Genomic DNA, 17,493 nt, shown 5'->3' on the forward strand with positions numbered 1-17,493 from the left:
TAGAAATTAACCAATTTTTTTCAGTCTCATTTCCAATGACTAGAAACATTTGGCTCTTGCTTAAAATCAGCTTACAGTCTGTATTTACAAGACACCCAAATATATAGTCAATACAAATCAATCTGGCTACTAATTTTTTCTTATACAAAAATCTATATAACTATTTACCCAGTCTGAGTCTGCGTTTGTTTGTTTTATTTTGGGATGTGGATCTATTTTCCTTGGTTAACACTTAGAGCATGGGGCTAATGAGTCCAAAGACAACAACAGCATCAAAAAAACAGTGTTTTCTGATATAATTATCTCTCTCTTCTGCACATATAATATTTTACCTTTTATCTTTATAATTCTGACCCTATTTCTTTTAGTTTGAGTTGCATCAAAACTTTCTGAAATTTACTACGACATAAGGAAAAATACATGAAAAATTGTTACTTATACATTGAAATTATTTTAATAAATTTTATGAGTTCCAAAATGAAAGCTATTTAAAATTGAAACCATTGTCTATTTTAAGTTTCCTAACGCTATTTTTGTGTTTCATAATTATCCAAAGTTTCTCAGGATAAAAAAAGCCATTGTTTTTAGTAATGTCTGCCTGTTCGTTAAGTATCGTTTCATCTTACGTTAGTCACTTGGCTATCAGATTTTATTTTATGATTTGTTTCCCATTTTCTTTAGTTCAACAATCATTGGCCATAGGAAACATTATTCAGCCAAAACTTAAAAATAAGCAGTTCTAGTTTCGATTAATTTGTGTGTACTTTGTACAACTTCACTTATTGTTACTTTCAGCACCATTGTGGAGTATATAGGGCAATAGCAATATCTTAAGAAGGTGAAGAAATTTAGAATTAACAAAGTTTTGATGAGTCCAAGAACACTAATAGCATCAGTATTATGTTATAAACAATGCATGTAAAATGAAACATATCGAAACAGCTCTGCTTTCAAAAAAAAAAAAAATCACAGGTAAGACAAAAGTCCCCTTGTATGTCTAAAGTTTCACATTCCTAATTAACTATATCTGACATCCAAGTAACACAGGGTAAGATTTAGTGAGTGATAGATAACTAAAGAAAAAATATCTAATTATTTATGGGAAAGTGACATATTTTCCTAAATGATATATTTGTAGGTAATGGGGCAGTTAGAATTTATAACAACATTATTTTTCTCTCAAGAAAAAAAAATTTGATGTAAGAATATTAAGCCAAGCAGAATTGGTTACATGAAAGTCAGCCAGTTCTTTTTTTTTTTTTCCCCAAAACCTCCAAATCAAACATGATACATGTGCTGACCTACTCTGCGGACATTATTTTGCAATACCAGTTAGGAGGCACTTGTGGCATTTTCTTTGCTAAACCACGACACTTAAAACAGGAACGTTTTAAACTGTTTCCCTAATTAATTATATCCCTAGAAGATTTCTTCTTTTCTCATTTTAGCGTGATGAAGTCAAACCAAAGCATCAGGAGATTTCAGTGTTTTTATATCCTAGAGTAGATCAACAGGGATTAGATAGTTATCCAAAAGAATATTTAAAGACTATATTACAATAACTTTCATGAAAGGACTGTTTCCGCAACTCATGCAAAATACTAGCGTTACTGCTGACATTTTATATCATTTTGTTAATAGAGTGAACTTAATCCACTGAAAGATAATAACTTGTTTATTCTCTCACCTACCTCTGAACTAACAGCTGAATATCTGTAGCACCTGTGACTAGTATTTACTTTTATTTAGAAGTTTTGTTTTCATTGTTAAGATGGAGTTGACATCTTTCTAAGTGGTCTCCAATGGTATGGAGTAAATGCCTGATCTTGCCGTCATTTTCATTGTAAACGAATCTTGACAATGTCAGGTTCCCGTCACAATCTATCAGTGTCACTCAATAAGCAGTGGTGTGACCGTTAGTCCCTTTGAGATTTGCCTCCTTTATCAGGGTCAGCCTGTGGGAAAATCTTAACAAATAGTTACATGTCACCTAGGTATAAGTGATAGTAATACAGTAGTTAAATATACTTTTACTCTTTTAATGCATGGTAATTTAAAAGGCATTTACATTTTACAGATCACTTTAGTTTTGTGTTTGATTACTTTATGTGTTTTCTATCTAAAATGCATAGAAATACTGTGGATTTCTCTTTGGGAACCTGTTTCTCATTGGATATATTTAGGAATGAAATGAACAAATTAATGAATATACGTAATTATTTGGACTAAGACTATAATTGGTGCTACACATACACACACTCGAAATTGTTACGGTGTTTTTAGTAAAGAGAAACTAACAATATCTTTCTCCAAAACATTTTTCATTCCCTTTCCTACCTAAAAATTGTGCTTCCCTTTATTTCTCTTTATTCTTTCCCTTTATTTCAGTTTATTTACAAGAACCAGTTACTAAAATTTGATTTATAATATAGCCATATTTGTAGTCCATTTTCTTGCATATGTTTATGTAACAGGATATTAAATAAAATTTTTCCTGTGGTCGCCAACAAGAAAAAAAGGTGTCAGGTACTCCTCATTTCAAGAAAGTAAAAAACAATTGGTACTTATTAATAGCAACTGAATCAGCATTGCTGTCTTAACTATCACTCCAGACTTCATGAACAACCACCTTCTTCCTTTATAAGAATAGGCCACACTCATTTACGAACATTCATTTATAAGATGGGATTTGAAGAGGTCATTCTTTTGAAAGGACAGCAACTTGTAGGTATGGCTGTGGTTTAATAATTCCTGTTTGAGCATGCTTCCTCACTGAGAAGGTCAAGGGAGGAGAATTCCAAGATAATTACTCAAGGATTGCAGATGTTTCCACCTCGTTTGGTAGCTGGATTTCTGCTTAAGTGTGAACTGCTGATTGGGAGCAGGGGTTGGAGGTGGTGGCAAAGAATTGAGGAGAAGGGAGCAGGCTGGAGAAAGTGGACATCAGAACAAGAGGACCTACACCAGGAGGAGGGCCTTAGTATCAAGAGGCAGTTTAGGGAGTTTAGGGAGCTTAGAGGATCATGAAGCTGGAGGAGATTCTACTGTGAGGGACTTGTGCAGTTAGGAGTTTCCCCAGTAAGGATTACCTTAAAGGATCAGACATTACCACCATGGAAATATTTAGATTTAGGCCTCTACCACTTGGAAGATGTCAGTTGCCTAAAGGCGTAGCCACAGAAGTTGCAGTGCAGGGGAAATTTAAGCAGGAACCATTTAAGCAGAGACGTTTATCCTACTACCCAGAAGAAAGAGAGGAGGAAGACAGGATGGTTGAAAAGCTGAGCAAGCCTCTGTCTTCCAGATACCTAGACTCTAGAAATGGCTAATGCTAGTGGGGATGGGGAAGCAGCGATGACAGTTAACTAGAATTTATTTATTTATTTATTTATTTATTTATTTATTTATTTTTGAGACGGAGTCTCGCTCTATCGCCCAGGCTGGAGTGCAGTGGCGCGATCTCAGCTCACTGCAAGCTCCGCCTCCCGGGTTCACGCCATTCTGCTGCCTCAGCCCCCCGAGTAACTGGGACTACAGGCTTCCGCCACTACGTCCGTCCAATTTTTTGTATTTTTAGTAGAAACGGAGTTTCACTGTGTGAGCCAGGATGGTCTCGATCTCCTGACCTTGTGATCCATCCCCCTCGGCCTCACAAAGTGCTGGGATTGGAGGCATGAGCCACCACACCCGGCCTAGAATGGATTTATTATACTCAAAATCTGCTCAAGGCTCTTAAGGGATAGAATAGGGAACCTTGACAAAGCTTTTTTGAAGGCAGTAATTAGAGGAAAACGAAAACCATTTTATATTTGTAACTCATCGTTTCTGACTATTCAGTAATCTGGTACCCTTAGAGTAGGGTATCACAATTTAAGGATATATTTCTGCATTTCAAACCTGGTCCATCATAAAATATGTATCACAAAATGCAGTAAAAATATCAAGTGAGGGTGAGCCAAGGGAAATAGTCTGAGTCCATGAAGACTAAGACATTACATCAAACTTATTTTTCAAAAGCTTTGTTTTAACGTTGGAATGGGGAGGGACTAAGCGGGGAGAGGACCTCCCACACCTAGTCCTTACAGATTTGAATTTCAGTTACACTAAATCTTGAAATAACCTTGCTTGTCCCATCTTTTACACAAAAGAAAAACTAAACACACACAGTCACTCTTTATATATAAATTCCATATATTTAAATATGTAGGTATTAGTATATTTTTAATACCAGTAAATCAGTTTTTTCTGTTTCTGTCTTCCCCTGCCGAATATTAGAAGTTTCTTATATATCGAATCTGCTGCTGTTTCTTGCAGTCTTAATAGTAAATATGAATTTTAAAGGTATTTATGTGTGTATATATATATTTTGTGTGTAAGCATAGTACATATATGCTGGTTTATATCGTGCTATATGTTGGCTTAAAACAAAATTGTGAAATATGCACTTAATAACTATGGGCATGTCTTGTTCTGAAGTGGCCTATTTTCAATTCTTATTTATTCATGCTAATAGAGGAAAAGGATGTTATAAATAATGCAAAAATCACTTACAGCTGACTTGGTTATATATTGTATATTTTTCATCAGACTTAGTTTCTTAATTGTTTGCTCTATTTATTACCCAAATGAGCTAACATCATGAGTATTTAACAAATGATGATTGGCGGAGATGGCTAGAAGCATTCTATGTATCGCGAAAATCTAATATAGCATTAGAAACTTACTAGAGAAAATTCACATATGAATGCTTGATATTTACCTGTGCACAAGGGACTGATATCTGTGATGCAAAAACAGATGTGAAAATGAATAGTGTTTTGTCTGTAGTTTGTTTTCAGAGTGATTTAATCAGAATTTTAAGATAATATTTTACACCTTAATAATGTGAAAAATAGAGTTATTGTGCATCTCTACTGATATCAGTGAAATTTAAATATATTTGCAGAAATAACTACTTCCCATTTATTTATTTATCCTGGCAATAAGGACTTCAATAAAAGAGGACATTAGTTTAAGTGAACAGAAAAACAAAAGTAGATTATAGGTGTAAATGGAGCTCAAACTGAATCCAAAATAATGAATGTCTGTTTTTCCACTCCATATTTTAGTTAATTATCCTCAAATATGCAATCTACTATGAATATGTAATGGTTACATTTGTTGAAAATTTAAATGAAGTATAAAATATAGAGAAAATTACTTATTATTTCTTACTTTCCAGCACAATTTTTATATTAAAATAATATTTATTCCAAAGCATGATTTCTATATCCCGATAGTCAGTTTTAACTGATAACATACAAGGTAAAATCAATGCTGAATCATAATATTTGACCAAATCAAATCCCACAGATTTTGGGAATTAAGCCTGCAATAAAAAATTGCATGTACTTTGATAAAGGCAATGTAAAGAGAAGATGTTTACAATGTTTTATAATAATAATCTCTTGATAGCATACATTTGAAAAATTCATCTATTTATAGTTCTTGCATGTTTGACTAGTACCTTAGAATAAGTGTCAAAAAAGTTATGAGAACAGAAATAAGGTGTATAAATTTGTGAATATGAAAAGAACTTTTATATCACAGTGTAGGAGCAAGCTGGAGAAATTTCATTTATGTGAGTCGTTTCTGCATGAAGCTATAAACTTTTTTTAAACCAAAAGCTGTCATGGTTTCTTGTAAAATAATAAAGATAATAAAGATATCCATTTTAATTGATTCTTTTCATTGTTTAATAAAATTGCTTTGTTTGATTGCTGAAGAATTTGAATTGAGTTTTCATTACCCACTTCTGAACAATTTACTCTAAGATCCAGACAGTATTGAGCTAATGAGTTTGAATTTATATTGAACCTTAACTGTCTTCATGAAGTAAATGGAAAAAAATCATGGCAGTAACTAAGTATTCTTCATTAAGAACTATGTCGTAGAGATTTTACAATGAGGCTTTTAGCAGAGTTAAAGCATTAAATTGGAGTTTTACCAACTCTGCTGTTTCTATGCATATTATATGAAAATATGGTTTCTTTTTTTAAGAAATAAAAAAGTCATGAGCTAATAGAGATATTACAGAAATTTCCTCTAAGTGGATAGTTTGTATTTTCAACAGATTCAGTTAAGGAATAAATTAATACTGAATTAATTTAATTTGAGAGCACATTGAAATTGAAATGATTCATAAACACCTTCCAAGGAGTATTCTAATAAGGTATTTCGTGAACTTTTAAAATCCAAGGAATTGCCACCAATATTGAAATGCAGGTCCTCAGTTGAGTGACATTGACATGGAGACATAAATGTATGTTTCTCTTTATTGAAAACAAGTGATGTATTTATTCATACAAACATGCATGCATATTTAATTTTTGCTTTGGCATTATATTCTATAAAGTGATCTTTTGTGTTCTCTGTACAATGTCTAACCAAGCTGGACATTTAATGGCTCCATTTTTAGGATTTGCTGTGTAATGAAGTTAGGCACTTTATTTGATGCCTAGGATGTCATTTACTACAAGGATAACTTTGCATTCTATAAATATTAGTGTGTTTCAATTCCAAGGAGTAATTAATTATCTAGTTAATATAATAGAGACAATTTAATATTAAGCTGGATAGCCAACACAGTATTAGACTCCACCACTAGGTTAAATGTTGCAGAAATACTATTGTTTAAAATTTTGAGATCCTATATAAGAAACAGAAAATCAAAAAGAATGTGCAGCTTAGGGGAAATTTACTTACCTAAGCTTATTTCCCTAGAAATCAGTTTTCCAACTCCAAATGTGATATATTTTTTAAAACGTCATTTTAAATTAGTCGTTTTAAGATTTGGAATAATATTATATCCAAGTAATTTATATTCATTCCCCACAGGCAGCAGTGATGGTTCCTGGGATAAGGAAACACTGCCCTCTTCCCCATCCCAGGGACCTCAGGCCTCTGTAACCCAGCCCCGCTTGCCTGGAGCACGTAGCCTTCCACTTAGTCATCCTCTCAACCATCTTCAGCAGAGCCACCTTCTGCCAAATGGTACGATGGCATTTTTTAGCATTAAAAAATCGTAGTTTTAAAAATTGTAATTATCAGTTGGCAAAATAAGACATAATACAGAGATATACTATATTTACATAACTAATTGGGATAAGTTAAAGAACACCCTAGTATTTTAAGCAAGATTCAGACTGATTACAGGAATAATATAGCAAAGAATTGACCATTTGTATTAAACACAGGAAAAGTTAGGAAATGAAAAACCATGGGACCAAACCAAATAGCTATAAGCCTAGTTTCCCTGAGTAGTGAGTGAAATTTTTGCATACGAAGAGGAAAAATATTTTTTCTTTGACTACCATTATTAGAAAACTTTTGAATGTTTCAATTTTTAATGATCTATGCCCTCCAGAGCAATGATGATATATGTGCATTTTTTATAGGACTGGAACTTCCTTTCATGATGATGCCCCACCCCCTAATTCCTGTCAGCCTACCTCCAGCGTCTGTCACCATGGCAATGAGCCAGATGAACCACCTCAGCACCATTGCAAATATGGCGGCAGCAGCACAAGTTCAGAGTCCCCCATCCAGAGTGGAGACATCAGTTATTAAGGTAATTCTTTTTTTATACAATTATTTTGGCATGTTCATCTTAAGCCACCATCTATTAATCCATTTTTCTTATTCCATAAGTACATTTGAACTCTAAAAAGCTAAGTGATAGTAAATAGATTATTTAAAGAGTAGCAAGTGGCCCCAGGGGCACACTACTTACTTAGGCAGGCTAGGGTTGCTTTAAATTCTCTATATATCTATTAAGATAGAGAAAAACATAGGACATTAAATGTTATAGTTCAAATTGTCTGTGTTCTTACATGGGTAGTTGTGTGTATGTGTGTGTGGTGTTATGAGCATTTATGTGAGGAGAATCAGAAGACCAGAAGGGATAAATTCTGCCACTTTCTAGCTCTGTCACCTTAGACATGTAATTCAATCTTCCTGATTCTAGTAAATATCTAATAAAGGCATAATCTAGTGTGGATTATTTTGTAAAAACTAAATGAAGTAATAAAATTGGAAGTTTCCACACATTCAAAAATACACTAAATTGAAGGTAACATTATTGTTATATAAACTTCATATGTGCATATATACACAATTCTGTCTCCACTATCCCTGTGTATCTGTGTGTGTATGTGTGTGAATTGTATGAGTTTATATGTATATATGTATATATAATCTTTTTCCTTTATATTATTTTAAAATGTGTACTTAAATCAAAATATTTTAAGTGCATTGTCTGATTGGCCAAGGAGTAAGAAATAACAAAAAATTAAGAATAGATTATTGATTTTTAAACTAAGTAAAAGATATTTTATGCTTCATGATCATTATTTGACATTACAATTATCCCATTTTTCTGAATACAATACACTTAAATTTTAGGGTAGCCTCTGGAGCACATCTTATATAAAAGGCCCTGTTACTACTTACATACAATGTTCAGTAATATGCAAATAGGAATTTTTCTCATGTTAAAGGCTCTAAAAACAAAGATATGTCCCAGATGCTTTGAGCAGTTTCTGTAGTATCAATACCAGAGGAAAAATAACCCAAAGTCTCACAGAAGACCCGGATCAACTACTCAAAGATCGCCACCTGAGAGAACGCCAGTGAGTGCCACATTGATCTCAGTCAAGGAACTGATTAAAAAAAAAAAAAAAAAAAAAAAGACCTTTGAAAACTCTTCTGTAAGAGGGAAATTGTTACCAGATTATTCAATAAGCAAGATATCACTGTATTGTTTGATTTATGATGATGTTTGGTAATAGGTATTATTGAGAATTAAGAACTCTGATTGCCTCGCTCATTAAAGTTATCTAGAAGAGGAGTTTGGCTGAGGGAAAAATCCATTTAAGTCTACTCATCATCATACTCAATGGCTACTTTAAGCAAATGTTACAGGGTACTAAGTATTAATTTATACGATGTGATTATTCTCATTAAAAATATCTGGTTGTGATTACTATAATCATCTCATAATATTAATTATGTAATTTTTACTTTCAAAACTGGCAACTATTTAAAATCTCTCATTTAGGTAAGATTTACATTAATAAATAAGGCAAACATATGATAGAAGAGCAGATTTTAGCAAGTCATAATGGGTGTCTAAGTTATGACCTGTAGTTAATATTTGCATGAGGAATGGATTACTTATTCTGGCATCCAAAAGCCTTTATTTATATCAGGATACTTAATTTATTTTATTTTGCAATATACATATATTTTTAAAAATAGTTTGCTACTTGTTAATTAGAATACTTGGGGGAACTCCTTTTAATACATCCTTGGTTGTCAAAGTTTCGATAAGCAGGAGGAAGAAGTTGAGTTTCCTCTGGGAGAAGTCTACGGAAAATAATTTGGGACTCAATGATTGGGAAGTCAGAAACATTCCTGTGTTTTCTTAGATTAAGTTTAGGAATGGAAAGGAGGGGGGTATATGAAGAAAGGAAGAAAATACACAGAAAGAGAAGAAAATGAGGTCGCTTTATGTTTTGAAACATGTGCCAACGCCTACTAAGTCATAGAGATATCTCACTTCATCTCTTGTTGCAAATCTTTTCAGAAACTTGGTTACATGCGGATTAAAGGGAGTTGTGGATTTTGAATGTGTTGATGTAAATGGTAATAGTAGCAGCCAAATAGGGAACAATGGCTGTAATTAAGAATGATTATAGAAAGTAAAATCTGATAGTTTTTATTGCCAACATCAAAGTGAAGTTCAGTTGGCTGTTGTGGAAGGGCAGAAAGGCCCATTTTTATCATGGCACCCTTATTTTGTGAGACAGGCCATTCGCATAGCTTCAAGTTTGATGGTGACCGGTAAAGATTACTGAAAGTAAACACATTTTAAGAAAGGCGGGAGATGATTCTAACAGTTTTAGATGCTTAAAGGCATCCACATAACCTGATAAAAATCAAGTGAGTGTCCTCAGAGAATAAGCGTGAGGAATAGGTCCTCTAAGAAGTTCTAAGTATTAGAGAGAACAAGTTAACAAATCAATCTGTCTAAATGTATATATTGGTTGACTGTGTAGTTCAGGCAGAGTTTAGTAAGCTCACTTAATAGATGTTAATTAAGTTTAGTTTTGGGGAAGTTTTTATTTTCCTCAAATAAAATAGTAGACTCTTACATCCCCTGTAACAGCATTGGACACATGTGGGTAACTAGAATAGGGACTACACATTGGTTTGCCTGGGAAGATTCTATTAATAAGTGTGAAGGTCTGTTGCAAGTGAAGTGTTAAATATCAAAGAAGATTGAGCCCATATCTCGGAATTATAAAGCAACTGGAGAAATAGCCTTTAAAGAGAAAATAGAACTTTGAGAGATGTTCTAAAAGTTGGAATATACCGTTTACATTTTTTGAGAGTAATGACAAGACTTAAAACTGAACCTAAATGCAAATGGCAATAAGAATTTGTAGGACAAAAGAGAAGCAAAAATATAGCTTTCGGAGTTACATATTTTAAAGTATTCTTTGTTTAGCTGTTTCTATGAAGTGAAGGAGCTCCAAAATTTTTTTCATAACATATCTTCAATGCCAGGACATTAAATGGAGCAGGGTCTGAATCCCCAAGCTTCCAATGTTGGGTGAAATCTATTCTGCTGCTGGTTTTTATGACCTGTGAGTTAAGAATGGTTTTGCATTTTTAAGTGGTTGGAAAAAAATAGAAAGAAAAATATTTCATGACACATGAGAATTATATGAAATTCAAAATGTAGTGTTGGTAAATAAAGTTTTTCTGGGGATACAGCCACATCTAAAGTTATATAATGTCTATGGCTATTTTCACGTACAAAGACAGAGTGGATTAAAATACTTGCTATTTAGTCTTTTACCAAAAAAGCTTGTCGATACCTGTGTTAGACCTCTGATTAACCCAAACCCACGTGAATCTCAGACTATGGAAAAGTGAAGCAGCTCAAACTAAACTCTCAAACACAATAGAACCAAGTAGAAAAAAATAAAATAAGATAATTGAGAATTTACGGTTGAAAGAATTAAATGCACCGAGGAAAAGAAAACTAGATAGATGAAGACTTTCCCACTATGGCATTGTTATTTGCTTTACATGCAAGTGTCCATGAAAGAGTCTGGTCTGCTAAAGTACTAAACTTAGACTTTCTATGGCTGGTTGTATTGAGTATAATCAAGATTATTTTGAGGAGGAAATTTACATATACTCTTTAGACAATAATAATTATAATTAAAATTCCCAGTTGTGTGGATATATGCACAATTTCCCCTCCTCTCTCTAACTCCCTAAATATCTGCAGAGATATATTAAATAATTACAAACTGTACCTGTATTAATTTCTTATGTGTCAGTGATGCACATATACTTTTTCTGTTTAGCATTCATAGAACATCAAGCAACTTAGACTTGAGATGTTATGTAATTCAGCTTCCCCCATAATGGATAAATAATTCCCACATCCTTCTTATTCATTTTCATATATCTAAGCTTTTGTAGGATGCGTAATCTATTTTCAGCAAATTTAAGAGTGAGAAGTATATTCATTAATCAAATTAAAATTTGCATCTCAATAACTTCTACCTTAACTTGGTTATATTTTATTGGAAGAAAACTGTCTGCTAATTCTTCAGGGTTCTAGCCATTTCAATATTTAAGCCCTCTGGTTCGGTACCTATAGTGTTTCTGTTTTCTAGGCCAATTATTCTAATTTGTTCTGACTATTCATCTTTTTGGTTGCCTTCTTTTTATTGAAGTTACCCTCTATCCCACCATCCTCTAGAATTGAATTGTGCAATGAAGAGACACTAGACATCAACCTCAATTTGGACAATAATCTATAAATCTAGTCATAGTTCTTAAGATTTTGTTTGGTAGCTGAATGTCTGACTCAGTAAATTTCTTGCCTTTCTGACATAAAATTCTGTTAAGCCAGTTTTTCTTCATCTTTTATTTGTGTTAGAAATTTTTATTTATCCACATTAAGTTTTTTAGTTTCCATTCCGTTGATTTAGGGTCTTTAGATACTTTGGAGTATTAACATCCCAAACTATCACATTAGCTATTTATGCCACCTTTGTATCATTTCCAAATTTTAAAAGGATGTATTCCTTTATTACCTTAAATGATTGAGTAAAATAAACAATATAAATCAAGAGATCAATTTCTCTTATCATTGGAGAATTCCTAATAGGTTGAAATGTTCTATTAATTGATTATCTTAGGTATCATTCATTATGTTACCCAAAATTCTCCTGAATGAATCAATATTTTTCTCAGTTTTTATATAATAAATTCACAATGTTGTAACGATTTTGAAAAGAGCATCCTTGCTGAAATAGAAGTAATATTGAAAGGAAGAAAGGCAGCATATTTTAGTTATTTAAAGCATGTGTTCTGAAAAAAGACTACTTGGATTTGCATTTCGACTTTATCACCTCCAACCAGTGTGACCATAGACAAATTATTTAATATATTTGTATTTGTATGTAATAACAATACTACCCCATTAGGTTGTCATAATGATTACATTACTATTTATATAATCTTTGGAAGTCTTTCTATACCGACATGATTTTCATCTTATTACTATTTTGTTTTCTCTCCAAGTATCCAAAATCATTTGTTTAAAAGTAAGTTCTAGAATTTTGCAGGGAATCCCTGTCAAGCTTGTGAAATATAGTCATAATTCTATGATGAGACCTCTGTCTCTCTGACTGTCTCTTTTTTTTTTGTTCTGCTCATTTTACCTAATAAAAATTTTATACATGACTTTATTTTAGTCAAGGACTTTTGGGGTTTGTAGTGCATAGTATGCAAAGCAGATTTTTAAATGCATTTTAAGATTTTTTTCAGAGATAATGTAGAATTGTTTTTGAGAAATATGACAACATTCAAAGTACACTGCATTGTTAGATACACATCTTTCTTCCTATGACACATTACAGTTTTCTGAAAATAGGGAATATGACTTAAATTTGTAAGTTTTCTTTGCTGATCTGTTATGTGTCTCTGTGTGTGTCTCTGTATGTGTGTGTGTGAGAGAGACTTTGTGACGTTCTCATTTAAAGAATTAAACATTGAAAAATGCAATTTATAATTGTACTCATACTTTAAAGTAAGTTCTTAAAATACTATATTAAGAAATAGGACATGACTTGCATGAAGTTTAAAATGTGAAAAGATTATAAAAACTATAACCAGAGTGACCTAATTCACAAAGTAGAGTGAATCTTAGAGCAATGTGACATCATATACTTCGTTTGTTTTTAGTTACAGAATCGTTTATTCTTTGTACAAACATAAACATCTCCGAGTGTATGCAGCACTTTTAGACATAAAGTTTTTTCCCAAAAATTTGTTTAATTTTACTTGGTTTTAAAAAATAATTATGTTCTCTTTAGGTTTATTTGAATATTAATATTAAATATGAAAAAAAAGATGTTAACCTAAAAAAGAAAGTATTATAACACAACCACCACTAATAAAACATCCAGACCTTGAAATACATCACATCTTTAAATTCATGATTTTATAATAATACTAAAAAGAAACTCATTGTTCACATTTGGAGAATTTTGGGGGAACTGATGTTTATAAAGGACAATAACGGCTTAAAGATAAATACTTGGACGGGCTCAAGCATTTTTCCTGCCTTTTCCATAAAAACTGATCCTAAGAATAACCAAATGATTCATGAGGTAAATTTGTGATCATAGAAACCTTCTAGAAAATAAGTGTGTAGGAAATTGCAAGCCCTAATGAAGTGATGAATTGCCGCCATGATCATCGAGGTGTCTGGCATCATAAAAGGCAACCAACCAGACATTACGCTCATTAAAGAAGCATGAAACACCATCTATGAAGTAATCGTACCCCCACATCAACTTGAATCAAGCCCCCAGATGTCACTATGCAGGAAACTCAGGGGTCAAAGGAACATCGGAACGAATGAGACTCATCAAGGGAACTGCAGATGAGAGGCTCATAGTGGTGGCGGCCTGTAAGAACATACATTTGTGCCTTGCTACTTTAAACGTTGACTTTAAACATTTATCATGCAAGAGAGATTGATGCCTTAAAAGGCAGTGCTGGTCAAATCAGCACTTACCTTTTTTTCCTTGCTGTTCTTCCTTCACCTCTATATCCCTTGGCTATAGTAAAGGAAGAAGTCCTACCTTTTAATTAAGATGCCAGTATTTATTGTCAGATGGCTCTGAATTATAATTCCTGAGTCAAGATTTTATTTTGTTGCTTAAAGTAACTTTATGTTATCAAATAGCAACCTAAAAATTTACAAGGCTATGTGAATTTTCATACACACTTGGGAAAAATGTAGTTCCCTACCACCAATGAGTAAGTGCAAAAAGACAACAGGAGAATAAAGTTAAGTTGTTTCAGATTATATTAAGTTGTTTCACGGGGCCTTGCCAGTTTCATGTTTAGAAAATTTGAGTATTTTTTGAGTTCCATAATCAAAGTTTTTTTAAAAGCTATGTGCATTATTGTTTGGGGCTTCCTCAGCTATAGAATCTTGATTTAGGTCGCCTGGTCCTTAACCAGGTGTAAACATGCTAACATCAGTGACTGTCTCTTAAAAGTACTTTTTAAGCATTTTTCTGAATACAGGATTCCAATTCTGCTATTTGTCTTCTTTGCACATTTTTCCAAAACGAAGGAATTTGAACACCACTCTTTGTGTGAATGATGTTGCATTTCACTAACTACATTTACCAGGTGTGATACATGCTCCATGGGGAAAATAATTTCTGTCAGTTTTGCTTAATTTTATATAACCAGAGCCTAGATCCTGCCTAGTACATAGTAACTGTTCAGTAAATACTCATTGAACTAATGTATTTAAGCCTGAGTTTTCTTAAAGCTGAGAAATTTTGTTTATATAAAGTGATGGTCAACTTCATCAATTTTATAAATTAAAAGTTATATGAAGATAACATTTAGGCAGGGCACGGTGGCTCACACCTGTAATCCGAGCACTTTGGGAGGCCTAGGCGAGTGGAACACTTAGACCAGCCTGACCAACGTGGAGAAACCCCGTCTCTACTAAAAATACAAAAAATTAATCAGGAGTGGTGGCAGATGCCTGTAATCTCAGTTACTCGGAGGCTGAGGCAGGAGAATTGCTTGAACGGGGAGGTGGAGTTTTCAGTGAGCCGAGACTGTGCCACTGCACTCCAGCCTGGGTGATAGAGCAAGACTCTGACTCAAAAAAACAAACAATAACAACACAAAATTTAATATTGCAAATTGTCTCCCCACTTCTGTATCCTATTCAGTTAGGGAATCTCTATTGAAAAACAAAAAATGAAGAGAATTAAAAGGAGAGCAAAATAAATAAAAGGTAAATGAAATCATCCTTTAGAGAAATGAGTTGTGATTATACTTACCCTAACAAAATATTTTAATTCAATAATATACATTTTTAAAGTGGAGAGGGGACAGCTGAGATAATGCAATTTTAAAATGTATAATTAATCACGTGCGTAGTACTGAACATTTTACACTTTCTATTTTAGAATTTGAGTACGTTGTTTCTGAATTCTATTTTTGATTCTGAATTATCCTACAGACCAAATACTTCTTGTTCTACCCAGAGGCAAAAATGCAGCTTTTCCTTTGTTGTTCTTCTGTTACTATTAGTTTATTAGTATGACCTTTTTTTCAGTGAAAGAGTACTTCTCTTAAATTTTCATTTATTATTGTGGTGAGTTTTATAAAGATGGAACTTTGCAAAAGATTGTGTTTTATTGATTAGTGAAGTTGATGCAGGACTATAAAGGAGTGTCTTGAAGTATTACATTAAATATTCTTCCTCTCTATCCTGCTTCAGCCCCTTATTGGAGGTTAAAGGGTATTACACAAATGAAATGATAAATCCAGTTTACATAGTTTTCTTATAGACATTGAACTGCTTCTTTCTTATTATGTCTGAATAAAACTCATTATCTATTTTGTTTCAGTAATAATTATGAGATTCCCTCCTAAGCAATTCTTTATTGTCTCCATTATTCTCCATCTTATAGAATAGTCTGGAAAGGCAAGCATATAAATATGATAAAAGAATTAAGCTGTTGAAGTAAATTAATTTATTGTGCAACAATGTATTCAAATCTTACTTCCTCAATGGATTTTACTTTAATGAAATTCTTCAAAGAACAATACATTAGGTTCCAAAGATTGAAATTATACATTAAGTAAAATGACTGAATATGTTGTGTGTCAATTTATAGAAAGTTTCAATTGAATAGTTAAGCTTTTAAATCATAAAAATTTGCATAAATTAAAATATTTTCTTCAAATAACAGTATTAATTGTCCTTGTATCCTTTGTTCTTGAACACAAAACTACAATTAAAGCAAAAACTAAGTTAAATGTAAATTAAATACTATAATTTTACTTATACATATTTACTGAGCTTTAAATTATGCTTTTAAAATGCATTTTACATGAAGATTTTAATCTAATTTATTTTTGCTTAGTATATTATATCTTTTTAAGAGTATTTTGGATGTGTAAATGAATAATGGAACAATTCATGAATTAAAGGGTTGATCACAGACAACTTTGACATTTAAGTACATTGACTAATAAAGCATTTTTCTAGTTATATGGGAAATGTTAAAATAAACAAGGAATTATTTTAATGGCATAATCATTGTTTCCAGAGATTTACGCATTAAGTATTTAAACATTTTATGAGTTAAATATCTCAGAAAAATTATATTCTCATGCTTTCCATTAGCACTACTAAGAAATCTATTATGACAGGAAAATCAGACTTGCAAAATCATTTTAGAGAGACTGATTTATTTCAAGATTGTACTTTATGTCTGTTCAACCAAACATATGCATTAATATAATTATTAAGAAAACTATTAAAATTTATTGATAGATAACCATTGATGTGAGTGACCTTTGGAATAAAATAGAATGGTTAATTTGGAAAATTCTGTTTATAAAAATATAGCAATGCATTTTCTTAAATATATACCATGTATTTCTGTGTAACCCAAGTGTTAACAGTTAGATGTATTAGGAATTAGCTCTAAAGCTTAGACAAACTATGCTTCTATTAGAATTTCAAGAAATCAAGATTAGACTTTAAGAGTATATATCTCTGGCTATGTATGCAGTTAGCTGCAGTATTGTTTCTTAATATATTTATACAAATTATAAAGGAGTTCTACATATATAACCTTATGAATGCATCTTCTATAATAAGTGTGTAGATACTTCAAAACCATACAAAACTAAACTTTTGAATTATGGCTGGCTACACACAAGCCAAGATTATCCTTTGATTTGTGATTACAGTGATTTAATATGAGCATATTGCCATTTGAAGCTTCTTTATAGTTTAGGGTAATTATAATTAGAAAACAGGAAGTAAGTTTTGGCATCCAGATGTGAAGTTTCTGCTCTTTTAAGTCATAT

At 32.4% G+C, this 17,493-nt stretch overlaps 1 protein-coding gene across 1 annotated transcript in view; it reads left to right on the forward strand.

Moving 5' to 3' along the window:
* DACH1 (dachshund family transcription factor 1) overlaps positions 1-17,493 on the forward strand; it is a 464,060-nt gene that overhangs the window by 301,840 nt on the left and 144,727 nt on the right. The window contains exon 4 of the mRNA XM_011972024.1: positions 7,437-7,609. Coding sequence (XP_011827414.1) covers positions 7,437-7,609 — 173 coding nt within the window. The remainder of the gene's footprint in view (positions 1-7,436; positions 7,610-17,493) is intronic.

Source organism: Mandrillus leucophaeus, unplaced genomic scaffold (assembly GCF_000951045.1).
Source record: "Mandrillus leucophaeus isolate KB7577 unplaced genomic scaffold, Mleu.le_1.0 Scaffold126, whole genome shotgun sequence".
In the NCBI taxonomy this organism is placed as follows: domain Eukaryota; kingdom Metazoa; phylum Chordata; class Mammalia; order Primates; family Cercopithecidae; genus Mandrillus; species Mandrillus leucophaeus.